The 16,225-nt window shown below is 31.1% G+C and overlaps 2 protein-coding genes across 2 annotated transcripts; both read right to left on the bottom strand.

Moving 5' to 3' along the window:
* Nucleotides 1-228: 228 nt before the first annotated feature.
* LOC107434114 (uncharacterized GPI-anchored protein At4g28100) lies at nt 229-2,374 on the bottom strand. The gene is made up of 2 exons (XM_048472900.2): nt 1,465-2,374; nt 229-663 (listed from the first exon to the last, which is right to left on the bottom strand). Exons 1-2 carry the CDS (start codon nt 2,164-2,166, stop codon nt 310-312), a joined length of 1,056 nt encoding a protein of 351 aa, XP_048328857.2. The 5' UTR covers nt 2,167-2,374; the 3' UTR covers nt 229-309.
* A 5,685-nt stretch (nt 2,375-8,059) lies between these two features.
* On the bottom strand, nt 8,060-12,174 carry LOC107434113 (laccase-1). Its single transcript, XM_016045526.4, has 5 exons — nt 12,011-12,174; nt 11,478-11,629; nt 10,206-10,447; nt 9,697-9,825; nt 8,060-9,495 (listed from the first exon to the last, which is right to left on the bottom strand). Exons 1-5 carry the CDS (start codon nt 12,128-12,130, stop codon nt 8,381-8,383), a joined length of 1,758 nt encoding a protein of 585 aa, XP_015901012.1. The 5' UTR covers nt 12,131-12,174; the 3' UTR covers nt 8,060-8,380.
* Nucleotides 12,175-16,225: the final 4,051 nt, after the last annotated feature.

The raw sequence follows: 16,225 nt of genomic DNA, 5'->3' as shown, positions 1-16,225 counted from the left end.
GTCTCAAAATAATGCCACCAAACAAGTGATAATACTGCAAAACCTTGTCTCTCCAAAACACTGCGTTAGTCTTCTTGGCACATGTTAGCTTTGGCCCACAAGAAGCCTTTCTTTTTCGTTTTCTTTTCCCTTCAAGTTTTTTACCATAAAAACCTAATCTGTTTCTTACAGTTCCCCAAGATCTCAATAATACTAATTTTCCTAAAACCAACCAACCACAAGCCAAAGGGATCAACTGGGCATGCCATAAAACAACGAACAAATACAGAGTACAAAAATTACACGATTTTGTAGTTTTTACAACAAATTTCATAGCCTAACTAGCTTTGGAATGACCATGATGTGAAGTGCATATACAACAAAAAAAACCGATCCAATGGATAAAGAGATAGGTGCTCCAAGAGTTGTTGATGATGAAGGATCTGGTATTTCAGTAGAATCAACGGCTAGAGGCATTCCATCGCTACTGAGAGTGCACGATCGAGGAGTAGAGCCATCAGTGCTCAACATGATCGCTCGTAAGACAGCGGAGACGGTGTGGATATAAGCCGTTCGGTTCTTGGCAAGGAGCCATGTCAGACCCATCAGCTGGCAATCTTTGTTATGCATCTTTGTGGTCCTGTCCTCTATTTTGCTTGTATTCAAAGCTTTCTTGCTGTTAAGCTGCATTATGTTATTGACCCAGTTAGAAAAATCAAATGAAACACCAAGCACTAACTTTGGTGCATCAGAGTTATTAGTAGATCATAACAATTTGGTACAACAAACAAAATGTGCGCTAAAAAAAATCATAGCAAGCCTTAAATGTTCAGCAACATTGCAAATGGAATATAAAGGAACGTAAACATAACCCACCACAATATTAGCCTAAAAAAAAAAAAAGGTCTATAATTTTTTGGTGTCAAAATTAGGAGACTTTAAAGGAATGTGTAAAATTAGAAAATGATTAGATATTAAAAGATCTTATCTTAGTAACTAAAACAGCATAAAGAAAAACGAAACCCTTGGTAAATAAGGTATTTCTAATTTGTCTTGTTCATTTTAGCAATAAGATCTTAAACCAATAGGAAAACGCCACGTGGTAAGAAAATATTGGCTATGATTAAACGGCGTAGTACTGCCGCCTTGGACCACTGCAATTAACCGGCAAACACAAGAAGTGAAAACCAACCCCACCAGCCGAATTGGCGCGTGGAGAAAGTTAGACCTTTCGGCAATCCGCCTTTTTAAACTTGTCTATAACTCACTCGCCTCCAAGGAGCGTCAAAGACTAAAGGCGGTAATCCAAAACTTCTAATCAAGTAAAAATCGGAAGGAAAGTAGCGGAGAAAGCACTTTCCCAAAGTCCAAACACAGTAATATACCCAGAAGAAACAAACCCTAAAATTGGATTCTTCTTCAAAACACAAACAAATTCCTCAAAAGGGTATTAGAACCTATGAAAATCTGATTCAAAATTCTTACCAGACGAAGACTGTTCAAGCATTTGGAGCACCCACCAAGACCCGGAAACCCATTGACATTGTTGCTGCTACTCAAGCAATCTTTCTCCAATCTCTTCACTCTCTCATCCCCAACGAGTTTCCCATTTGAGTTTAACGAAAATGCCTCCGAACAGCTCAGTGGATGCAATCTGATCCCGCAGTAGCAATATACCACATCGCAGGTCTCATTCGGCCTAGCCAGTTCGATCCCTTTCGCTTGCAATGCTTTATCCAAATCCGCCACGCAGGTCTCCGAGTCATCCGGCAACAACGGCATGTCATACGACGTCGTATTATGACCCACCACCGCCGACGCTACTTTCCCAACTCTACTGATGCCCAATGCGGTTTCGGAGTAAGCAGAGTAAAGCCACGCCGCCAGGACAGGACAGCACCTAGTCCGCCGGAGTTTTCCTCCGGCGCCGCCATCTTTGGTCGACCCGCATGCCGTTTTTATACCGTGGAAGAACTGGTCCGGGAGATCAAGAGGGCAAGCCGCGATGTCGGATTGTTCTGGGAATGCGGGAATCGTCGCCGGCGGAGATGATGATGATGATGATGATGTTGTTGTTGTGGGGTGGAATGGTTGGATCGCTGCCGGGTCCGGGTTGGGTAGACCCGAAATGGAAGAGAGGAATAAGAAGAAGAAGATAAAGAGTGGTGGTATTTGGATGGAGGACATTGGAGGAGAGAAAGGAATGGTTTGATGGAGAGAAATGGGATGGTGGGTGTTTTGGGTTTATAGTATTTGTTTCTATGCTTAAGAGGGAATGAGAGTGAGTGAGAGAGTGAATGAATCTGATAACTGAATAAAGAAAGGAAGAGAAGAGGAAGTGGAGGGCGTTGGGGTGGACAAAAGAAATAAAAAGAATGGTGGGGTTTAGGGGAACTGAGTCAGTGGGACAGTGGGGTAGTGGGGCTGAGTTGGGTTGGGGGTGGGGGTTGGGGCTGTAATTTTGGCTGGTTTCAATGCCTCGGTTGGATCCAATTTTAGCTCTGCTTTATAAATAAAGGATTAGTGGGGATTAGGAATTGTATCATGGATAGAATCATTTATAGTCAAAATTAAGTATGGTTTACCAGGTGTATATATATATATATATATATATATTTATATAGTAATTTTATTCTAATGCGTTGCCATCCAGACTACGTTAGGGGTCAGCATCTTACTACTGACAATAAAACATTGAAATCCAATATAATTTGAGCGGTAACGCAAAGGAGAATAGACTGTACACAAAAGTTAGAGTGAAATTTGATTTTGTGATTTACTATATTTTGTGATTTACTAAATGCTATATACATGAATTTCTCATTGGCATTTTGATATTCTATTCAAGTTCGCATTTCTTTTTGGTTTTATTGTGTTTGGGAGAGAATATATTTTCTTTAAAGTAAAAAAATTAAAATTAAAATTAAATTGATGATATTAAAATTAAACTGATGATATTATTGTGGGATGTGCATATTGTCAGGATTGTCCCACAGCTAATCTTCTCACTTCTTCATGTAGTTGACATTTGAGATTGAAGATAATATCAACATTAGCCAAGAAAGTTTATGGCTAATTAGATAGTTAAGAGGAATAACTAATCTAAACAAATGCTCTGTTTTAGGTGGAAATGCAACTGTTATTGTCACTGATTGAAGTAGAACTTATAAAATAATTTAAAAAAAAAAAAACTATAGATTTGAATTTGCTGTCCATGTCAAACTGCAAATATTATTTTGGTCATTTAAATGTTAAAGTATTGCAAATTTTAGCAAGTCCCTTGAGTTACATTTGTTTTTCTCTTATTTTATTTTCTAACAATCATTCTATATATATATATATATATATAGATTTGATTATTGATACGGTTTTTTGGTGAATAATTTGATTGTTGATATCATTCAATTAATTTTGTTTTTTTTTTTTATAATTCTCAAGCATTAAAAAAATAACGAATTAGCAATAACAAAATTGATGGAGCATATATAATCATTGAAAGAAAAGGGCTAGATAATTAAGAGGAATAATTGCACTGTCCAAAACTATTGAGGAAAATTGATTTTTGTTTTGCTTTTTATATTTTTTTAGTCAATAAATGATAATTATGTTGAAGTATGACTCAAAATCAAGAAGTTAATTCAATTAAATAGATTGTGGGTTTCACTTAAAAAGGTCAAAAATAAACAAAGAAAAAGAGATTTCTGATGTAATTAATGATTGAGATATTTTCATAAGGATGATAAACTATACCTATATATTAAGATTATTAAATGCCTGAAGGACCAAAGAAAGCTTACAGTACTCGTACACTTAACATTGTCTGCCTAAAAAAGTAAAAACCAACAGTCTGCCTTAGAGTATCACTCTAACTCTGAGATTCAAAATGGCCCAATAATAATTATCTAATTGGTTTATATGTGTCCAAATCATTAATAAATTAATCATTTATAAGAACTATTCTGACTGCATTTATAAAGTTTCATAGATTGACAAGTATGTAATGGTAGATAAATTTGGGTTGTCAGAATACGTACGAAATTATAAATAAATAAATATATAAGACACAATAAGTTGGATTATTTAGTTTGTTGACAATGAGACAAAGATACCATCATTAAAATTCTCAATAAAAGAAAATACTTTTTACCTATATATTCTCTATTTATTAGGAATTTAACAGTGCAAATGTCCAAGTTTTGATTAGAAAGAGTAGTTATTCTGGACTTGACACACCATATATTGCTATGGCAAAAGTAAAACAATGAAGTTATCAATTTTTGAAATATTGTTTCCAATTGCATACTAATCATGATTAATGATTATTCAAAAGGTGGGTGAGTTTGGTACTTACAACCAATATTAACTGAACTAAATTTGGTCTAATTCTCTTTCTTTTTTTCTTTTTTTGGTAAGGAAAAAAATCCAAATCTCTCAAAAATGATCATAAGAAATTACAACAAGTTATTAGAATGACCATAAACAAAACTACAAAGTCAAGAAAATTATTATTATTTTTTTTGTTTTGGTAATAAGTAAAGAGAAGTCATTGTTCTCCAAGAAAACCAACAACCAAGGAGATAAATAAAAAATTCTAATCTGGTTCTGGTGTACCATATTCGTCTTTGGTAAATTACTCAATAAAAGGTAATCTAAGGATTGGTAATTTCTTCATGATTCATCATTTATATATCAACTTTTAAATTGGGTCATTTATAACTTATAACCTTGCTTTCTTTATTTATTTAATTTTTTTTTTGGTTGGTCCCTTGAGCAAATAAACTTCATATGCATGTAATATATATACATATATACATATATTTATTGACAGCTAGGGAACAGAAACTGGGCAGGTTTAAATTTTGTAGGAAATGCTGAGTATATTAGTGGCTAATGAACACAAAAATTAAAATCTAGAGAATCTCAAGTCCCCATGAAATTCCAAAATGCAGATTGAATACACTGCTTCCTTTGTCTGAAACATGAATATTTTCTATCCTCTCAAGGCAATAATATTAAAAGACTCCGTATATAGAGCTCCACACCCAAAGCTTTTGAGATTCTGTTATTCATCAACTTGGTTCCCACTAACAATTTGTTTATATTTATTTCTTTTCCAACTTTACAGAAATGAAAGTTTTATCAGCACTTTTTTGACTGTTTACCTAAGCCTCAAACCCATTATTACCACCCAAAAAAAAAAAAAAAAAAAAGCCTCAAACCCATTAATTATAAGGAAATTTGACTTTTCACATAAGCCCTACACCTACTAAATAAAGCTTAAAGAATAGATCATGTATTTGGGCTTTGGCTCCCATAAAGTGACAAAAAGGCTTGCCTACTGATACTACTTTTTCAAGTGAATCTTTCTTTTGCTTTCAAGTCCTTTTACTTTCATTACCTATAGGTCCTTTCATTTGGGCTTATCTAAATTCTTTCCGCTTCTTGCTTTGCGGTAATTACATTCATGCCCTAATTCGTTTACTTTGTTTTAGGTTTTCTTCCTTTCTTTTTTCAGTTGGTCTCTCTTTCTTCTTCTTCTTCTTTTTTTTTTTTTTTGGGGCCAATTTTATTATTTTCTTATTAATGCAACACAACCATACCATTTATTTTCATAAGATAAAAATGAATGTAAAAATTCTATCCTATATTGTTATTAATTTAATGTGATAAAAATTTCATATTTATATTAAACAATATCAAAATTTGATTACGAAATGTTATAAAAAATTTATTTTGTAGCACGAATATATGTAAAAATATGACATCCATATGATCGATTGGTCTCATTACAATATAATAGGTATTTGCCATGTCCTTCAGTGATAAAATTATTGTTTTTTGTAACAATAATCTTAAATTCATTTCTTATATTCTAAATGATAAAAATAAATAAATAAGTATTTCCCATCACACCTTGGGTATATGAGTCTTAAATCCAGCTTCTTTCAAACAAACAAATAATGCTATCAAATTAATATAATTAATAGGCGAAACAAATAAATATGAACATACCTAAATTGAAAACCAACTAAATATATTTTAAGGTTTTTATTTTATTTATATACCTTTGTTTTTATTTTATTTTTTTGATAAGTGAACACGTTTTTTTTTTTTTTTTTTTTTGGGCTTTGGTGAACATTGTATTTTGTTTGCAAGTTGATCAAATCATTTGTGCTTCTTGATATATCACACTGAAACAGAATGAAAGAGGAAGCTTCATGAATACAAGATGAATGGAGTAGTTAGCCATGGAATTTGATATTCAGGGTTTGAATCAGTAAAGGTATAAAATGTAAGGGCATAGCTGCAAAACCATCTAACATATTTGCAAAAGCAAAATTATATAGATCCAAGGAGGTTCCAGCTCCAAGCTCTAGATGGTGGGCTCGCACGCCTTCTACTCCAAAGCTGCTTCCACTTTTTTTTGGCTTTTTTTTTTTTTGGGGGGGTAATTCAAAGCTGCTTCTACTTCCAACCACAAAAGGCTGCTTTTTTTTCCCCTCTTTCTAATAACAGTACAGGTAAAATAGTAAATCTCACTATTTTATTGTGACTAGTAAATTATTTTATCAATTTATTATTAAATATTTTATTTTAAATTTTACCATGGATTTTCTAAAGTTTCCTGATTTTGCATTATATTTTTTAACACATTTTTTGAATGAATCAAATAAGACAGACATAAAATTAAATTTTGTGTCCTTTTTAAAGTGAGTTGTGGTGGATCCTTTATAATTATATATAATTGCAAATGAGAGAAATGACCCACAGAATGATAAGTTAAATCAAAACATGATTATAGATCATTGATGAAAGTTTCTTGTCTGAATCGAGCTCTAATATACTTGAAACTTATAATTTGCAGGAAAAGTTGAAAGCTATACAACATTTCATAAAAAGGAGCGCCATTTGAAAGCATGACCACAAAAATTCTTGTATGATGCAGACTTGAACAAAAAATAAAGTTCACAGAATCAATACCATAATTATTTTGTTTATAGTTATCCAAGTGAAATTGTAATTTGGAACATAAATGGGTTTTAACTAAAATTTGTAATGCATGACTAGACTTGGAATAAAAAGTATTTGAAAAAAAAGAAAAAAAAATACTATATCTTTCTTATAAGTGTACTATTTTTATTTTTATTTTTTATAGAACATATAAGCGTATTATTTTAAAAGATATTATATATTTTTTCTAAAATAAAAGCATCAAAAAACAAGAAAATTGCGTCATAGAATGGTATTCCTTTCTATTATTTTTTTGATAAATTTCTTTCTGTGAACATCCTTTATAAGAGTACTTTAGCATCACATATATAACATAATCATTTTTTGTCAATCACATCAACTTCGGTACTTTTACAGAATGTACGTATGTGCCTGTTTTTATTGCCCTTTATCCTATACTTATTATGACAATGAAATTACAACATCCCTTTTCCTTGCAAACGCATAAAGCAAAAAGAGAACCTCTTCTACACCAGAAAAGAAAACATAAAAAATGGAAAAAAAGAAGAAGCATAATTAATGGATTTCTTGTTCAATTATGCACTTATAGCACTTTTATCATCTTTAATCATATCTAACAAATTGCATTACTTTGAACCTTATAATTATTTTTTTTTTCTTTGAAATAAAATTTTATGTATTTTTCTATTCGGGTGGTAAGGAGAATCAGATCTGCATCTTATCTATTAATTTTGTTCATCAAAGCCCTCCAAACCATTTCTTTTTTGCCATAAGTTTATGACAGCTAGCCATCTTTTGCAATCTCAGAAAGCTTATAATCCAAATTTCGACTCAAACAATCATAGTTATAAGATTGAAAGCATTATTATCTGAAAAGAATTATCATTGTTTTAATGATGTTAGATTACAGGTGCCAAAAAGATAAATCAAGATTATGTATTTGGAAGAAAAAAAAAATGTTGAGGATGCAGAGGAAAACAGAGAGAATTTTAGACGGGAAATCATTTTGGTAACTTAGTCATACTTGTTAAAGGAAATGAAAACTGCATATAGGTTGTAATTTAAAGACCATAGTTAAAAGTAAGATTTCTTCATTTGGAGGACAAAACAGTGGTTGATTTTTATAATTCTAGAAAATGATCACCAATTTATGCAAGTTACATTATAACAATACTTTCTCCATCATCACCATTCCTAAATTTTCAAAACTTCATATTCTATTTTGCTACTGAACATTCACAACCACTTTCTAATTGTGACCAACCACCCCACTAGCAAAAATTTATAGTTACTCCAACCAGACTAGTAACTTTTTCCATATATGCCTCTACTGGGACAGTTGTTATTGCTATATATATATTTTTGGACAATTAAAAAAAAAAAAAGAAAAAAAGAAAAAAAAAGCCCTACATGTATATAATGTAGAAAGTTAACAGGAGGGAAGATCTGGTGGGGGAGGAAGCAAGCGTTGAGATGGGCCAGGACCATTTTTAACAATGAAGCCCATTGCAAGACCCCAAGAAGTATGCGCTTCAAGATGGCAATGTATGAACCAAACTCCTGGATTATCTGCCTTGAATCTAATTGCAGCCCATCCACCACTTGGAACTGCCACTGTGTTCCTTTCTACAGGATCAACAAGATTGTATTTTGATGGATCTTTGGCAGCATTGAAATTCCCAAACCCTTTACCAACAATGAAGAAATTGTGGCCATGGACATGAATTGGATGGTTCTCCTCATTAAGTAAATTTGTACCCTGCAAAACAAGTTCTAAATTTGTACCATAAGGAACTACCAAGAGTTTGCTTCCGAATTCTGTGTTCATGTTCTGTGTCATTGGATTTCCTCCAGTATAATCGAATTCTCTCGGAGGCTTTTCAGGGAATCCTGCATACTTATTAATGATTTTGAGGTTCTTATAATAGCATTCCAATATTGAAGAGGAAGGACGAACAAAAGATTGGTTGTTCATAGAAGCAAAGAAGCTCTTCCCCTTATATCCCTTGCAAGTTTTGTTTGCAGGACAATCTTGAAGATTAAGGCTTATGGATATCATGACTCGCTTGTCAACTGTTTTAGGCACATTACATGGATACTGAGGGGATCCAAGGCTCCTGAGCTTGTTAGAAAACTCAGTGGCAAATTCAGTGTCCGTCATCTCAGGAAGATTTCCAAGAGCAAAACTACCATTGGGAATGGTTGGGATCTTGGTCTTTTCAGCAATTCTCGGTTGCTTGTAGCGCAAGAAACCGATGGTGGTGGAGTTGTCGAAAGGGAAAATTCCCGTGACATAAGGCCTTGCTGCCATTACAAACATGCCAGAAGAATCAGGAAGTTGATCAGCAGTAAGAAGAATATTTGTGGTTTGTCCAGGAGCTATCATAATGGCATTGGTTTTGAATGGTTTTGTGTAAACTGCATCAATCTCCACAACTGTTAGTGTGTGATTAGCTACTGCAAAGAAGAGCTCGTCGTTGAGTGCTGCATTGATGATTCTAAGCATGTAGGTTTTGCCTCTTTCTACTGTTTGTTTAAATGTATCTGTAGAGAGACAATGAAATATATTTAAAAAAAAAAAAAATTCCTCCATTAATATTCAATTTTTTGCTTAAAAATAGCAAATCTTAGCCTTTGTATTATATTTTTTGAGAATCGATGGTCCACCTACAAAATCAGTTCAAACTTGCTAGTTTTGGAAGAAACAATTCGAGAGAAATTTTGGAAGATCCCAAAAATGTATACCTTCGTTAGAGCAAGGATAGAGAGGTCCTGGCAAACCATTAATGGTATAAGCATCTGACAAATTAGGTCCAGCTCCATACATGGTCATCTCTTTTTCAACTGTATCTACATCTCCATTCCACCATTCACCTGTTTAGTCAAGCACATGAACATTTCAAAGGCAATGATACAAAAGTATAAAATTAAAAACAAATGCATAGTTAGCCTTAGAAATCATGAAATAGAGAAATCTTTTTGCTGATCACTTGGCACCTATATATCAAAGTATGGTTTTAAGTAATAATCACCATCTTTTTCTTTTCTCTTTTTTTGTTTTTTCTTCTTTTAGATTTATAGCTTTTTGATCCTAATTTCAATTTCAGCAACTAAAATGATCATTGGATGTTTCGGAAGTTTCCTAATTCTATATATATTTTCAGCCTTTAATGGCCAAAATGAAATTGAAACATTCAAGCAACAATTTAAATTAAAAAAGAATGTGCATATTTCATTAATTTGTGAAGAATTACCAAATATAATGGGTATTTCAGCTTGGATTGGAGCTGAGAAAGGATAAGGCAAGCGAGGGTAAATGATGAAAGCACCATAAATAGATGCTCTTTGCCAAGCATAGTGAGCATGCCAAAACAGAGTGCCTCTTTGGTCTACCACTTTGAACTTGTATGTGTATGACTTTCCTCCATTGATAGGGCATTGTGTAATGTAAGCTGGACCATCAGCCCACCCTGTTCTCAATTGCCTTATTCCATGCCTGTTATTGTCAACATATATATATATATATATATATATACACGATGAATGATTAATTTTATTTCCATTTCTAGGATAGAAATTTAGCAAAAAGTAAAATTACCATTATAATTTCGTTTCTTTCTGTCATGAATCATGATAAGGAATACAAGCAGCACTCAATATATTAGTTATGTTGATAGTATAGTCCACAAAATGGGAAACTGCTATGCATACAACTTGGTAGAAATAGTAATGGAAATTAAAAATAAAAAATAAAAAATAAAAAATAAAAATTGTATTGGAGAATCAATCAAGCTTCAATAATGATGATGGTGAAAGATGTAATCATAGAGCATGATGATAATTGATACATAAATTATTGTCCCATAGGACTGTTTACTATACTATACATTAATTTAAGAGGGGAAGGACTGGATGCTAATTATAAATTAAACTCCAAAAAACAATATAATGGAGAAAATAGTTAAATATAGGAAACTAGACAAGAAAGATTGAGGTGTTGAACTTATTAACAATTTCAATGCTTTTAACAGGATTTTAACTGTGCATCTTATTATAAATCATTAATATATATCAGTCTCAAAAACTTAATTGGCGAAAAAACACAGATGAACTGATCTTTGAAAAACTACCTAGTTTAGAAATTTTATGCATGTTTATGAAAATTATATTGAGCTTTCTTTCAATTTCATTTTTTTTTTTTTGGGGTTAATTTTCCTCTTATCCATGCAGACTATAAAACTGCATAAACATAATAGGAAAATGATTTGAATGGACTTTAAAAAAAAAAAATCAATTAAATTAATTATAAATATATAATATAATATTCATCAATGGCGGGGCAAAATGGATAAATACAAAGCTAATAGTACTATTTTTAGTCACAACTAGCTAGAAAAATCAACTCAAGGTGAGTACACTCGCGCATATATATATATATATATATATACATTTATACACAAACTGTGGAAGTACAAATGTATATATATATATATGTACATAATATACACACGTGTGCATATACTTACCAATGGATGGTAGTATTTTGAGCAATGCGATTAGTGACTTTAACTTCAACATCGTCACCTTCATGGACTGCAATGGTTGGACCTGGATATTCTCCATTCACCGTTAGAAGTGGCTTTGTGTGACACAAACGGCTCACTTTCTTCCATTCAACCTGCAAAAAGCCAAACCCCGTTTTAATCAAACCCCCTCCTTTTCTGATTTTATATATATATATATATATATATATGGACGGTATATATATATATATATATATATATATATATATATAGTTTTTCTATTTTTAAAAAAGCTTTTTTTCTAGGATCGTTTAGAAAAACGTTCCACCGCATATTGTTCGACATGTAAGTTTTCTATAATATCTTACCATATATATGGTGGGATGTTTCTCAAACGATCCTTATTAACAAAAATGTCCCACATAAAAGATTTACTATAAATATATATATATATATATTATATACACCAGGAGAACAAAAGAGAAAGAACAAAAGCAAGTGACTATCTATATATTTATATATTTACAGAAGCTTACAGTAAATTGAAAACGCTGAGTGGTTTGTGCAGAAGAAGATGGTATTTTTTGAACCCCAACCAGCATGACTACCATTAACATTCCTACTAACCTACAACGTAAGTGGCACGAAACCTCCATCTCCACCAACTTAATTAAGAACACCCCTTTAGGAATGTATTGCCTACTGCCCTACTACTTCACACCACGGTTTCATGCAGTCCCTCCAAACACGCTATATATATATATATATATACACACGTTACATAGCTATAAAAAAGTTTTGCTCTCTGTTGATTTTTCAATTATTAAAGGACGACGCATATATGTGTTCAAAGTGTCTTTTTGTTGATGATTAGTATGTAAAGACATGTGTGGGTAGGTCAGGCTGACCAATCAACAATTAATTTAAAGTGCCAAAAAAAATGAGCCTTCCAAAAGAGAAAAATTTGTTTGAAAGTTTGCTTGTGCTATATGTGTATGTATATGTATTTATGGATTTTTATTGATTACATAATTAATTAAATTAAATAGAATATTCATAAAAAGTAACAAAAATAATAATAATAAAGGCAGATATATATCTTTTAATTTCTTAGATGTCAACCTCTATGTCATTTATTCCAAATTCCTAACAAATATAATAACAAAAAAATTCCCCCTTGTCATTTAATTGGATAATTTGCTCACACATTCTTTTTTTTGATGGGGGTCCCAAGATGCAAAAGTTATAAGTGGGTTGGTGTACATAATTTTTCAGTCAAGTTGGAAGAAACGAGTATCTTTGCAGTTTGCATCGCAGGAACAGGGCAAATTCATTGCAATTTCTTCTCTCAACGATGTGACTCGTTTCATTACATTGCAAATTTGTGGTGAACTAAGAGAGGATCATGAGCCAAGAATTATAAAGTAAGAATTTTCATCTATATGTATATCTTCACCAACCAAAGATTAGCTAACATGATACAACAACAAATAAAAAAATAAAATTGGCTGACGTGTGTTTAACCAATAATTCAATGTATACACACATGTATGCAAAATGGAATAGTACTTTGTCATCATGGTTAAGATACGACCAGTATCCACCAAGATGCAGTTTATATATATATATATATATATATATAGAGTTCTTCTATGGTCAGAACCGATCTGACAAAAATGATACGATCCAAAAACGTGAAAAAATAATCAACCATTAGATTTCAACTTATCCAATGAATAGCTTAGATATTTCCCTGTCACACGTAAGAAGATTGCAACTTCAAAAAAATTTCTTTCAACCTTCCCGCTTCAAAATATTATTTTTTCTTTCCCGCTAGTACCACTGTTTCACACAGACTTTACCATTTTAAAATTTCTTTCCCGCTAGTACCATTGTTTCACACAGACTTTACCATTTTAAAATTCCTGAATAAAATCCTCCATCTCTCACCGTTTTAAAATTTCCAAATAAAATCCACTGTTCTAGCCCCAGATATTTTTCTATTACTTCCACCGCCCGGGCTTTCTTCTAGATAATCCAAAATCCATTTAGAACTTCGGTTAAAGGTTAGTATTTGTGAGCCATTATTATTATTTATTTATTTTGAGCCTTTTGTTTTTTGTTTTTTAAGTGTGAACAAAAAATATAAAAAATAAAAAAAAATAAAAAAGACAATGACATCAATGACCTGCAAAACGTCACCGGCTTAGGTACCAAACAAGTGGACATTTTCCTCCAAATTAAGGCCTGCTCTTTCTTGGTGGCCCAGAGTAATCTTGATGTCGCCGAGAGCGAAGTCCCAGTGGTGACTATATCATTGCCCAAAGTAGAAAGGATGCCTACGGCCTTGATAATTGAGTCTCGTTTGGTTGGATTCTTTTGAGTTTTGAGGCCCCGATCTTAATCGGATATGAGGCTGAGGAGTTCCTACTTGGAGAGTTTCGATTGAGCTGTGAGGGATGAGCAGATGATCATAGAGGAGTTAGAATGGTGGGTTTTCAGAGAACAAAAATTGAAATGGTGGTGTTGTGGGTTGAATTGAATATTGGAAAGAAGGAGGTTTGAGGACGTAGAGTTCTGGAAATTTTCTTTTTTTAATTTCTTTGTAATTTTTTTATATTTTTGCAAGTATCATTCAAAATAATAAAATTCAAACTTAACCAAAAAAAAATTGAGGACTAATTGAAAATTACTAAATTGAAAAGATAATAAAAAAAAAATTGGGAGACCAAAGCCAACGCTATTATATTCCAGCAGCGTTGACTTTGGTCCCTCAATTTTTAAATTTTTTTAATTATTTTTTTAATTCCTTTATAATTTTTTTATATTTTTGTAAGAATCATTTAAAATAATAAAATTCAAACTTAACCAAAAAAATTTGAGGACTAATTGAAAATTACTAAATTAAAAAGATAATTAAAAAACATTAGGGGACCAAAGCCAACCTATTACATTCTAGCAGCATTGGCTTTGGTTCCTTAATTTTTAAAATTTTTTATTATTTTCTTTTTTTGATTCCATTGTAATTTTTTTTATATTTTTGCAAGTATCATTCAAAATAATAAAATTTAAACTTAACAAAAAAAATTGAGAACCAATTGAAAATTACAAAATTGAAAAGATAATAACAAAAATTGGGGGACTAAAGCCAACGCCATTATATCCCAGCAGCGTTGGGTTTGGTCCCCCAATTTTTTAAATTTTTATTATTTTTTTTTTATTTTTTGTAATTTTTTTATATTTTTGCAAGTATCATTCAAAATAATAAAAATAATAAAATTCAAACATAACAAAAAAAAAATTGAAGACCAATTGATAATTACAAAATTGAAAAGATAAAATTAAAAAAAAAATTGGAGGACCAAAGCCAACGCTATTATATCCCAGTAACGTTGGCTTTGGTCCTCCAATTTTTTATTATTTTTTTATTATTTTTTAATTTTTTTATAATTTTTTTATATTTTTACAAGTACCATTCAAAATAATAAAATTCAAACTTTACAAAAAAAACTGAGAACCAATTGAAAATTACAAAATTAAAAAGATAACAAAAAAATGTTGGGGAAAAAATTAAAAGCATTGACTTCGGTCCCCCAAATTTTTTAAAATTTTTTATTATTTTTTTAATTTCTTTATAATTTTTTTTTATATTTTTGCAAGTATCATTCAAAATAATAAAATTCAAACTTAACAAAAAAAAATTGAGAACCAATTAATAATTACAAAATTGAAAAGATAATAAAAATAAATTGAGGGATCAAAGCTAACGCTATTACATCCCAACAGCGTTGGCTTTGGTCTCCCAATTTTTTAAAAAATTTTATTATTATTTTTATTTTCTTAATTCGTTTGTAATCTTTTTTATATTTTTACAAGTATCATTTAAAATAATAAAATTCAAACATAACAAAAAAAAATTAAGGATCAATTGAAAATTACAAAATTAAAAAAATTTAGGATCAATTGAAAATTACAAAATTAAAATAATAATAATAATTTCATATATATGGAACATATATAAAAATTAAGAAAGCAAAAGAACAAAACTCCCTTATTCCCTCATATTGTTTTAATTTGATGACAATGATATTTTTCTACCACATGATCAACATCCAGTTGTAAAGGCAATAACTAGAAGAGAAAGTTCCTTACTTTCATTTAGGTAGACAATGTCTTGTAGTATATATATTCACCAAAAACAGACATGTCTTGTAGTATGTTGAGGCCCTATAAAAATATGCCACAGGTCAAGATTTTCATCACCACGTAGAAATTTACTAATTGTATATGTCTTACTTTATTAAATGTTATTGATTGGCTGCAGATTAATATAAAAAAAACTAATCGTTTTGTACCTTTATTTTTCTTAATCTGCCGCTATGGAATTAAAAGAGTTTGTTATACCAATGAGCTAAAGGGTCATGAACATTGATTTTTTAAAATGAACTTATATTTTTACTTTTATTTCCATGTGCTTTAAAAAGACAGGAAGAAATTATTTTCATTTCCTTTCCTTTATTATTATTATTATTATTATTATTTTGCTGAACTCCTTCCGCAAATTAATGAACCAAAATATTAAATAGTATCTAAACCGCATGTAGGATCTCAACCAAACTCTATGTCGAATAAAATTAATGCATGATATCTAGTTACAATTCGGTTTGGACACATTTGAGAAAAGGTTGGAAATTATGAGATTATATGCATATATATATATATATATATTATTTATATATATATATATATAT

This window comes from Ziziphus jujuba, chromosome 2 (assembly GCF_031755915.1).
Source record: "Ziziphus jujuba cultivar Dongzao chromosome 2, ASM3175591v1".
Classification (NCBI taxonomy): domain Eukaryota; kingdom Viridiplantae; phylum Streptophyta; class Magnoliopsida; order Rosales; family Rhamnaceae; genus Ziziphus; species Ziziphus jujuba.
The sequence above is the reverse complement of the archived record's forward strand: the minus strand, read 5'-3'. Positions and strand labels throughout refer to the sequence as shown.

Coding starts and splice junctions, on each gene's coding strand:
- LOC107434114 (XM_048472900.2), bottom strand. CDS start 2,166: ATGTCCTCCATCCAAATACCACCACTCTTTATCTTCTTCTTCTTATTC. Junction 664..1,464: donor GCTTGAACAGTCTTCGTCTG/GTAAGAATTTTG, acceptor AACATAATGCAG/CTTAACAGCAAGAAAGCTTT.
- LOC107434113 (XM_016045526.4), bottom strand. CDS start 12,130: ATGGAGGTTTCGTGCCACTTACGTTGTAGGTTAGTAGGAATGTTAATG. Junction 11,630..12,010: donor CTCAGCGTTTTCAATTTACT/GTAAGCTTCTGT, acceptor GGCTTTTTGCAG/GTTGAATGGAAGAAAGTGAG. Junction 9,826..10,205: donor TGAAATACCCATTATATTTG/GTAATTCTTCAC, acceptor TTGACTAAACAG/GTGAATGGTGGAATGGAGAT.